Raw genomic sequence first — 10,604 nt, forward strand, 5'->3', positions numbered from 1 at the left:
ACCCACCTCTCACAGAAACCAAACTTTGTCAGCATAGCTTTTAGCATATTCCATTCAATCCTATCGTATGCCTTGCTCATGTCGAGCTTCAGAGCTGCATAACCTTCAGAACCTTGTCTCTTGTTTTTTAGAAAGTGCTGGGCTTCAAACGCGATCATGATATTATCGGTAATCAGCCGGCCAGGGATGAAAGCGCTCTGGTTCTCCGATATGAGTGTGTCAAGAAGTGGCTTCAACCTGTTGGCTAGCACCTTAGCAAAGATTTTGTACACCACATTACAAAGCGAGATTGGCCTCAAGTCTCCCATCGTCTCTGGCTTTGTTTTCTTTGGGATGAGAACTAGCAGGGTGTGATTTAGGCCTTTTGGGAGATGTCCAGTAGAGATGAAGTCATTACATAATCTTACGATGTCAGGACCCAGCACGTCCCAATATGCTTGGAAGAACCCCGGGTTGAAGCCATCGGGCCCCGGCGATTTGTCTGGATGCATCCCGAAGATTGCCTTTCTGACCTCTTCCGGGCTTGCATGTCGAATCAGAGCTGCATTTTGGACTTCCGAGATACTAGGCGTAATGCACTCCAGAACTGGATCCATGTCACCCTGAGTGGAAGTGAACAGACTCTTGAAGTAAGATACCATCAGGTTGTCTAAGTCTGGACCTTTCTCACACCATACTCCACTACCATCCTTAAGTTTAGGGATGTAGTTGTTTTGTTTCCTGCGCTGACAAGTCTTATGGAAGAAGCTCGAATTCACATCCCCTCCTTTGAACCAGTGAACTTTAGCCCTCTGTCTCCAAATGGTATGTTGTTGGTTTAGTAAAGATAGATAATTTCTTTGAGCTTCAGAGTACTCTGCCAAACCATGAGAATCAACTCTTTTACTTAGATAGTCCATCTGCTTAGCCCAATAGTCTATTTTAGGTTGGAAATTCCTATTCATCTTTCTTCCCCATTCCCAAATAGCTTTGCTGCAAGTATCCAGTCGAATTAATAAGTGTAGACCGTTCGACTGCCCCCCAACAAGCCGTGACAATCTCTCTGCATTGATTCTCCTTCAGCCAAACATTTTCGAATTTGAACTTGTTTCTTCTTTGACGACGGGCAGTAGGGACCGTACATAGCAGCATTGGAAGATGGTCACTAGAAGGCACGGAGATGGACCTCGCCCTTGCATCGCCAAACCGCTCTAACCAAGCATCATTGACCAATATCCTATCAAGCTTTTCCTGAATCCAGTTTGGAGTACCCCTTGACTTTTCCCAGGTGAATTGACATCCATCAAAATCCAAATCTCTAAGACCGCTGCTTTCAATGGCTTCGTTGAAGCCTCGGATTAACCATTGAGGGTGCGGATGCGTTCCTTTCTTCTCGGATGAGCTCCGAATGTCGTTAAAATCACCCATTAACGCCCATGGAAGAGGACTTAGGGTAGCTAGATGCCGCAACCTTTGCCAAGATTCACGCCTACGATTACTCTTGGGGTTCCCATAAAAGCCAGTATATCTCCAAGGTTCAAGGCTTGTTTCTGTTGTTATCATAGCATCGATATGGTACCTAGAAAAGCCCAAGATGCTAACTTCAGATTCCTCCTTCCACAACAGAGCAAGACCTCCACTTCGGCCCAAGCTATCCACCGTAAATAGCCCAGTGTAGCCCACTTTATTCTTAATAGTCTGCATCTTAAAATTATTAGAGAAGGTTTCCATAAGAAAAATCACATTTGGCCTCTTAGAGTGGATCAAGTCCACTAAAACTTGAACTGTCTCTAGGTTGCCAAGCCCACGACAGTTCCAAGCTAGATAACTCATTGTGATAGGCGGGCCTGTCCAGCAGAGCCCGCCTCTAACACATTTTTTAGCCCAACAACGTTGCAGCCCTCATCCTCAACTGCCATAAATTCCTCTTCATTACTGGTGCCATCACCCGGCCCATCCATCTCTTGGGCTCCCCTTTTTCTGTTTTGTTCACTCACAAGAAAATCCAAAATAGATAGGTGGGATGGGAAGTTTGAATTTACGTTGACATTACTATCATTAATAATGACAGGCTGTGAATTAAATTCTTCTGACCTCTGCATGCTCACGCCTTCTGTAGTCTGGTTATTACCCCCTGAGTAAAACCTTGTACCATGAACCGGCTGCCCTCTACCATCCTCGTACCTCAGGAAACTCCCTTCTCTCTCCGGCTGGTTTCCATCACTTTGACTCTCCTCCGGCGCCGGCGAAAAACAGGATGGCAGCTCAGATCGAAACCATCTGCTGGCCTGAATGGTAGTGCTACGTCGTGAGACTCTCAGCTCAGGTCCATACAACTTCACAAAGGTGTCTTCATTGATGGCAAGTTGATGGGGGCAGTACTTCTCAGCATGACCCAATCTTCCACAGATGAAACAAAAAGTTCGTAGTCTTTCATATTTGCATTCTAGCCATACACTCTCTCCATTAGGCTGCTTAATCTTCACTCCTCTCCTTAAAGGCTTGTTGACCTCAATGATCGTTCTTATGCGTATGAATGCATTCCAAGTGCCGTCATAGTTTGAAGTGTCTGCTTTGACAAAGGTCCCCAGATTTGCTCCAATCATCTCCACCATTTTCATGTTTGTGAGAGCACGGGGTATCTTATGAATCTGGATCCAGAACTCAGCTTTGTCCAGCTTGACATCATAGGGGGAAGTGTTGTCTCCGAGCTTTTGGAGGATGAGCAAGCTTTGATCATATGACCAAGGGCCATCATCTAGGACTCTCTGCATGTCTTTAGCATGGAAGAAGTAAAAGACAAAGAGATTTGGGGAGATTTCTTTTGCCAACATACCCTTTATCGGTCTCCAAACGGTTGCTAAAACATCCTTCATGTAATTGAACTTCACCATTTTGTCTGTAAGCACCGTTCCAACAAGAGTGAAAACTTCCTCGTCTTCTGGGGGATTGAAGGTTTCCTCGTCGATTTGGATTTCTGCTTCGTCCGCATCGTGGATATTCAAGGCTGCGTAGTATTCTTCCAATGGTTCCTTGCCTTTGCTAGAAGAAGCCATGTGAGTAAAAGCAGAGAGGAAACGTAAGGTAGATAGGAGAATACTGGACAAATTTGGAGGGAGGGAGCTGATTGATTCTGCAGAGTTCAATCTTAATGGTACACGGTCTAGATCAAACTGTATTGACGAAGGTATAAAGGGTGTCTGGTTTAACTCCATGCATTAACTGCCGAAGAGACAAACCTCAACCACTACAATCGAACAGAGTAAATGCAGCCACTATAGGATCTGAATAAAAGAAAAACAACCATAAATGCAACGGAGACAGAGAGGAAGAAAGGAAAAGCTTGTCAAGGGGACAAGAGGAAGAACTTGCTAAGGAGGCAAGAGGAGCCAAGGGGACAAGAGGAAGAACACAGTCTCCTTATTGTAAAGGCAAAAATGGCCCCTATGTCATCTTGTCAAGCCCTTGTTTGTAGAGATAATATTAGCCTTTCTCTTAAAGGCCAAGACATAGAATAAGATTAGCTGGATTTTAGATTTTTGGTATCTAGTCTAATTATCTTGTCATTTTAGATAAAGGTCAAATGGACCATCGAACTACACACCAAATTTCAATTAGGCCATCCAACTAAAAAAAATTACAATTAGGTCCTTGAATAGTACAAATTCAAGTAATTAACCCTAAAGTGACCTATTGACCAGGTAATTAGATAACATGGCATTTAAAGTTAATTTATATTTTTAAAAATTATTTTAATCATTTTTAAATAAATAAATAAAACTTTACAAAATAATAATAATAATAATAATAATCTACCGGCGATTCCCTCCTTCTCTGTTGTAGGATGAATAGTGTTGGCACTCATTGTAGTCTGCAATCTTGATCTCAATTCTCAGCACCACCCTCATCTTCACCGTCCAACCCATGAAATCCATCATTGTTGTTGCCGTCTCCGAAACGCCGCACCTCACTCTTGCCCAAATCGCCATCGACACCACACTCTTCATCATCGGCGCCACCGGCATCATGTCCTTCTTCTACCACTTCATCTCCCTCACCTTCGTCTGCGCATCCAGCTTTCTCAATGCCTTTCTTTTGACTTCTCCGCCACCAAATACATACACTATAATCAAGGCTACACCACCACCAAGGCTGCCCGCAGCAACCCCCCCCCCCCCCCCCATCCTGGCTCGGGCTTGACGGCCTTATTCTCGCCCTAGTCTGCCTCTCTTTCCTCGTACCCGGCTCCGGCGAAGTGGCGGAGGAGACTACAATCTCAACTCACACAACCACCGAAAAATGCAAGCGTTTAAGAACACTGTCAAAAATTATGTCTGCTGTAATAGTATTCTTGCCGGAGATGAAGGAGGGGGAAGCGGTTGCCCTGGTTTTGTTGGAACAGGCTCATCATAAACCGGGTATAGATGTAGGACGAGAGATAAGAAAAGAGTAACTTTATTACTCAGGGGCTAAACCTAAAATAGTACGTACAAAGTCTGAGACACCGGTCCAAAGAAGACATAAATAACAAATACTATAGCCCTAAGGAATGAAATATGACGCAAAATGGCGACCCAAATAATAAATAAATAACACAAGCTAAAGGATGGACTCATGGATGGTTGACAAATGGATGGCATCGGGCAGACTTCATTCTTGGCCGCACATGTGTCCCCCCACTACTTTGCTCCCGGGCGCACTCCATGCATAAGTGGAGCTTCCTGCCCTTTAATACACAAGATCTTGAGTGGTTTGGTCATTTGGAACTTGTGTTGTTATGCTTGAGGTTGTGGGTTTGATACCTCTTAGTAACAAGCTGGACACCCCACTTGGGTAGTTGGCCAAAACTTTCTCAATAGAATAGACACCCGGTGTCCTATAAAAATATTTTTTTATATTTATACTTTTCCGTATAAAAAAAAAATAGAAAAACATCTTTATAAACACATTTGAATCGAGCTCGAGCTTGTGTCGAGTCTAAATTGAGCTCAAAAAATAAAATTCAGTCAAACTCAAGCTAAATTTGAACTTCAAGTTTTGACTATGCTCAATTACACCCCAAACTAGTGATTTCAATGCGGACTAGCCCGCCCTACCACAGGTTGAAATTTTTGCAAGCCAACCCACGAAGCTGGTAGGTTAAAATACTTCGACACATAGACCAACTTCAAAAAGAAAACAAAAAAAAAAAAGAATATTTTAAATGCTATATATATATACACGTTACACAGCAGCCAACAAGGGCAGATTGTTGCCTTATTGTGTAACATTTTTTTGGGAAGCCCGCGAGTTGGCCTCCGGCTCGCGAAGGCCAAAATTTTTAGACTCTAACCTAACCCATTGCGGGGAGGTTTAGGACTGACCCACAAGCTTCGGCCCATTTTGATATCCTTACCCCTAACTAAACTTAGTTCCAAGCATTCTTTATTGTCAAAAGCAAAGCGTATTGCCAACTTCACTCAAAGCAAAAATCTCTATAATCCCATTAGCAAGAGCTTTTCCAAATGGGCATGTTGTGATGGGTAAGGGAGAGGGAGAGGGAGAGGGAGGTTAACAATGTGCAGGAAAATACTTATACATAGAGCTTCAACAGATGAAGTGGCTAAGCAATTGAGTTCAAGAAGCAAAAGAATATACTTATACACTGTAGCATTCTTTCAATTTCCATAGCTAAGTGCTGATTCTTCTGTCATATACATCCTCCAATTATAAAGACGAGAGCGAAACAGTTTTAACCATAGGTGGTGTTGGAGTAGAAGTTGAATTATCTGTCCAATTTGTTTCTCCCCAGTGCCATAGCATGCTCTCCCAGAAGCAAAAATCTTCAAAACATATCTGTAATCGCGGGTCTTTTATCTTGACCTTCCAATGGCCATCTGTGTAGTTACCTTTCTCGGCTTCCCTTCGATCCCACTCCAAGGCCGCCTTCTGTTTGGATCTAAGCAAGCAGTACTTGTGCAAGTTCTCCGGCATTGCATCGTGGATTTTCCACCATGTCCTATGCGCAACATCACTTGCAAACTCGTGCAATTTCTCAACATTCCAGTTGCAATCATAGTCGCGGAAGCATAGCCACGGTTTCAACCCTAAATAGTGAAGAACATACAGGACTGGAGGATCTGCAGCAAACAGCTGCGTTTTCATTTCCTTCTTCTCCTCCTCGTCACCTTCCCAATAGTGTTTCAGAAAGTTCATGTGTTTTGGGATTCGGTGCCACCATGTGAAGATCTCGTTCAAATACCCTTGGTCCCCACCGTTGTATGATTCAATCTCATTGATATGATCCATCAACAACTGAAATGTGCAGTTTGATGGTTCAACAACCATCACCCCTGAATTAAACAGTGTAGCATTATTTCCCGTTGCAGTTATTTCTGGCATCTCGAAGAGAAAGTCGATATTTCTTAGTATTAACAGATCAGCATCGATGAAGATGATTTTGTCATAATCTGTCAGCTGCCAGAGACGGAATTTGCTATAGTTCCACTCATTGTAGGCATCTTGTTCAGCTTTTGGGTTTCTGATTCTTTTTATTGTATGAATTTTCCATCCTGCCGCCTCCAATCCTCCCCTATGATAGTCACTAATTGTCTCGTCAACAAGTATCACAAGATCCCGAGTAGAACCCGCCATGCGAATACTCTGAGCTGCAGCTATGGCCCCACACACATAAAAATGTGCTGAGTGCAGGATTGTTGCATATGCTTCTCGACGTGCATTACCAGAGTGCCATTTCTCTGCATATCATTAAAAAAAAAAAAAAAACGCTATTAGCATTTATTATCACATATTAAGGATGAATTGGCTATGGGTGAGTGTAGATGAAAGGAAGACATGTATCCACAACTGACCTTTAGCCTTGAGAGGAACTGCAAGTTCACATGATCCAACGGGAAGTTGAAGTTTTTCCCTCAAAGTGTTTAAATTTGGTTTATATAACCACAAATTTCCTTCACGTGCGACTAGATCTTTGCAAGTAAACAAATTTGGAGTGGGGAAACACTCAGTGACCAAGAGTACATGCACTGGATGAAATCCTTTAGCAGTGGCAGCAAACCTCGCTGCTGCAAGTTGCAAGTGTAGACGAGCTACATCTCTCGACCAGTCCCCGGGCTTCTTGCAGGGTAGTTTTACTGCTATCAGATCAATGCGTGGTTTGCGCGGAACCTGAAGTGTGGGCAAGGTAGGACAAGTGGGAACCTCAAATTCTTCTTCTTCATCTATCCATTCAGGATATAATGTATCCCAAGTGACATTATTTGAGATATAATCCAGGTTCAATATCACATGTTCTGCATCAGGTAATAGCTCTTTCCAGTGATCAATTTCATTGTCATTAAAGTTTAACAACCCTACAGCCGAAGACTCAAGTGTATCAGTCAGTTTCTCAATAACTCGTGACATTTGGTCCCATTGAATATCTGAAACAGAAATATAGCGTTGATCAACAACAGCATCCTTTCTTGTCTGTTTGTCTACCAAAAATGACCTGAAAGATTCAGAAAATTGTCATTATACTAATATGACAAGAAATGTTATTGGTCACTCCTCCCACAAGGCTTAAAGTAAACTACTGAAAGACTATCTAAAGGTTAGTCAGGCTTTGTTTTAATGAGAATATGATAAAAACAAAACAAAAAAAAAAAAAAAACAAAAAAACAAAAAAACAAAAAAACAAAAAAACAAAAAAAAAAACAAAAAAAAGGTGACATATTACCTAGATCCTGAATTTGCCGAAATCTCAGAATGAATTGCTGGAGAATGCCATAGTGTAAACAGCGCTCCCAATGCAATAACAGCAAAGACAAGCTTCAATATAGGGAATTTGCAGGTCAGAGACCTATCTTTGGTGGGACTGAAGAGTGCCTTATCCCCTTCTTTGTAGCTTTTACTTCTCAAAAGCCTCCTTTTGTTGGTATCCTCACTGGATGAAACAAAAGCTGATTAGCATATAAAGTATAGAGCAACATCTTGGAAAGTGTGGAAATAGATTGGAGAGTGATTTAAGCAAAGATGTGGAAATAACGATCACAAAGCACTTCACAGGTGTATTACAGAAAATCCGTTCACATTGGTGAAAGTGTGTGAAACATGGTTCAGATGGGGCTGTGTGTACTTATTCAGCTGCTTTCTGACTCAGAAGATAACTAATTACACATTTTGAACCAATATGGTTAAAGAATGTGCTAAGATTCCACAATGGCCATAAGGTTTAGTGGTTTTAAATATTCAAAACAGTGTGTTCAAAAGACGGTGATTATAAACATTTCATGGGGGTGTGCTGCATCCATTCTTTAGAGCAATATAATATAAACATATAGCTGGCAACCAGGTTTTGATATCAAGGTGATAAGTCAATTAACTTGTTACTTTGTCAGCAGACATTAGATGCTAATGAAACAACTAAACCAACATCACACAGACGTTCTGTTATTCCAACTCAAAGAATTCCAGTGAAGTGTATCTAAAATTCAAAGTAAAACTCCTGAAGTAAAAGTAGAGCATTGTATATTACTAATTCAGCATTTGCATCCCTCGGCCTGATCACACATATAAAAAACCATTTTTTACAAAATTCCCGGCAGATATCCATGCCTGAACTTTTCACATATCTCTAAGTGATAGATAATCATCAATAAGCTTCATCCTTGAATGCTGAAAAATACAATAACACACTACCAACTCTAAGATTTGGTTTTGGAAAAATTGACGTAAAGTTTTGAAAACTGACCCTTGAAGATCAATAAACCACATTTGACCATGCCAGTCACTCAATTATAGTTTCAAATTATGGTCAATACTTTGCAGAAGTTTCTAATTCCCCACCTATGCCCCAAGCCCTACCTGAAACCCCAACATATAAAACAGTAAAAAGATTTACACTGGAAGTCCAATTGTTTTTACACCTCAATCCATCAATCAAAAATCTGCACATACACAAATATTGTAACCCCAACCAAGATGGCAAGAGATCCACACTTGTAACCACAAGGTCACGAGTTTGAATCCTTATCCCCTTGGTTTGAGCCGATCAGCTATAGGTAACCTAGGCTGATTTACTTCCTTTTGGTCCTTTGCCGGCTAGGGTGGGGTTCACTCACACTCAAAAGGGTCACTCAAAAGGGTTGTGGGGTTTCCCTCGTCATCCAATATAAAATTAAAAAAATCTGCACATACACAAATATAATACCGGATGGTTTCAGAACTAGGCACTAAATTTAACAGCCACATTTGCAAAAACACATACTGAATTACTGATCAAGTAAATGAACACTCTTACACACGGTTCTGAAATCAAATTCGAAAATCTAAACCAAAAAAAAAATACTCCGCATCAATTTCTTATGCTTAAACAGCAAAAAGATCAACAACTGCACAGTCATTCATGGACGAATCAGAAACACATACATACATATACAAACAAACTGTAAAACTTTCAGCAACACAAAGTCAACTCAGCAACTTAATGTGCAATAAAATGAACGGATCAAAGCAAAGGAACAGAGCGCTACCTAGATGTAGAAGAAGATAGCCTCTGTCTGGGCTCAATGAGACCAGGGGAAGCACCACCGACTCCACCAAGGGTTCCTCTCATATTTTCAACTTAGTAGCAGCTCGTAGAAAATGGCATCTGAGTCCGATCCAAGAGAGCAAGAAAACGAAACCCCACTGTAAAACACTGCAGCATCGAGTAGAATTTAAAATCTGTTAAGGAGCGTCCGATTTTATTTGCTTTTATTACATGAAGAGTATTTCTATGCCGACTATGCGCAATGCAACCTAATATTGATTTTTTTAAAAAATAAATTTATAAAATACAGAATTGTAAAATTTAGTCGATAATTTAGATAATAATTATGGAATGATTAATAATGGTTAAAGTAAAATTTTAAATATGGTACATGATTGAATATAATTATAGTAAACATATATATATATATATATATAGGGCAGCTCTCATGTGAACGGTCGTCATGAGAGAAATAAAAATCATTTAGCGCGCTATTCACGTGTCCAAAACAATGAATTAGGTGTAATTTTAAAAAAAAATGATACGGTTATATTTTCGTAAATAACTCAAACTTTGGTGCAAGTAAATGTGTTATAAGTGCACGTAGCTGGTACAACTTTGCAAGTAAAAAGTGCAAGTAAAATGACTTACAAATACATCCATTTTCACTTATAAGAGCAAGTAATTTACCTTGTTAACATTCATGCACCTTAGGTACAACTGATTATAACATTAGGTGCACCTAGTTATAATGTAAATTTTACTTGCACCTATAATACATTTTACATGCACTTGTAATACATTTAAATGCATTGATGTACACTATATGAAATTGTTACATGTACTTGTAATACATTTTAGTTGCATTTGTAATATATTTTATTTGCACTTCGATGTTTAATTATTTACGAAAATATCACCATATTTTTTTTAAACCAATGTTTCTCATCTGTTAGATCTGGACACGTGGACGGATGGCATGCATTCTTATTTCTTTTCTGGACGGACAGTTCGCACCTGAACACGGCCATATATATATATATATATATATATATATATATATATATATATATATATATATATATATATATATGCATACGTGTTATTACAAAGA

The 10,604-nt window shown here is 40.3% G+C and overlaps 2 protein-coding genes across 4 annotated transcripts; both read right to left on the reverse strand.

Moving 5' to 3' along the window:
* Positions 1-936: 936 nt before the first annotated feature.
* On the reverse strand, positions 937-1,812 carry LOC109184723. The gene has a single exon (XM_019334761.1). It carries the CDS (start codon positions 1,810-1,812, stop codon positions 937-939), a length of 876 nt encoding a protein of 291 aa, XP_019190306.1.
* Positions 1,813-5,440: 3,628 nt separating this feature from the next.
* On the reverse strand, positions 5,441-9,711 carry LOC109184850 (putative UDP-glucuronate:xylan alpha-glucuronosyltransferase 3). 3 transcript variants are annotated; one of them, XM_019334907.1, is made up of 5 exons: positions 9,492-9,711; positions 8,050-8,110; positions 7,697-7,903; positions 6,831-7,468; positions 5,441-6,716 (listed from the first exon to the last, which is right to left on the reverse strand). In XM_019334907.1, the coding sequence occupies exons 2-5, from the start codon at positions 8,070-8,072 to the stop codon at positions 5,686-5,688; spliced, it is 1,899 nt and encodes a 632-aa protein (XP_019190452.1). In that variant the 5' UTR covers positions 8,073-8,110; positions 9,492-9,711; the 3' UTR covers positions 5,441-5,685. The 3 variants fall into 3 exon arrangements, with proteins under 3 accessions (XP_019190452.1, XP_019190451.1, XP_019190453.1); XM_019334906.1 differs by lacking the exon at positions 8,050-8,110; XM_019334908.1 differs by lacking the exons at positions 8,050-8,110; positions 9,492-9,711 and adding an exon at positions 8,495-8,627.
* Positions 9,712-10,604: the final 893 nt, after the last annotated feature.

The sequence above is a fragment of the Ipomoea nil genome, unplaced genomic scaffold (assembly GCF_001879475.1).
Source record: "Ipomoea nil cultivar Tokyo-kokei standard unplaced genomic scaffold, Asagao_1.1 scaffold1286, whole genome shotgun sequence".
Taxonomy (NCBI): Eukaryota; Viridiplantae; Streptophyta; class Magnoliopsida; order Solanales; family Convolvulaceae; genus Ipomoea; species Ipomoea nil.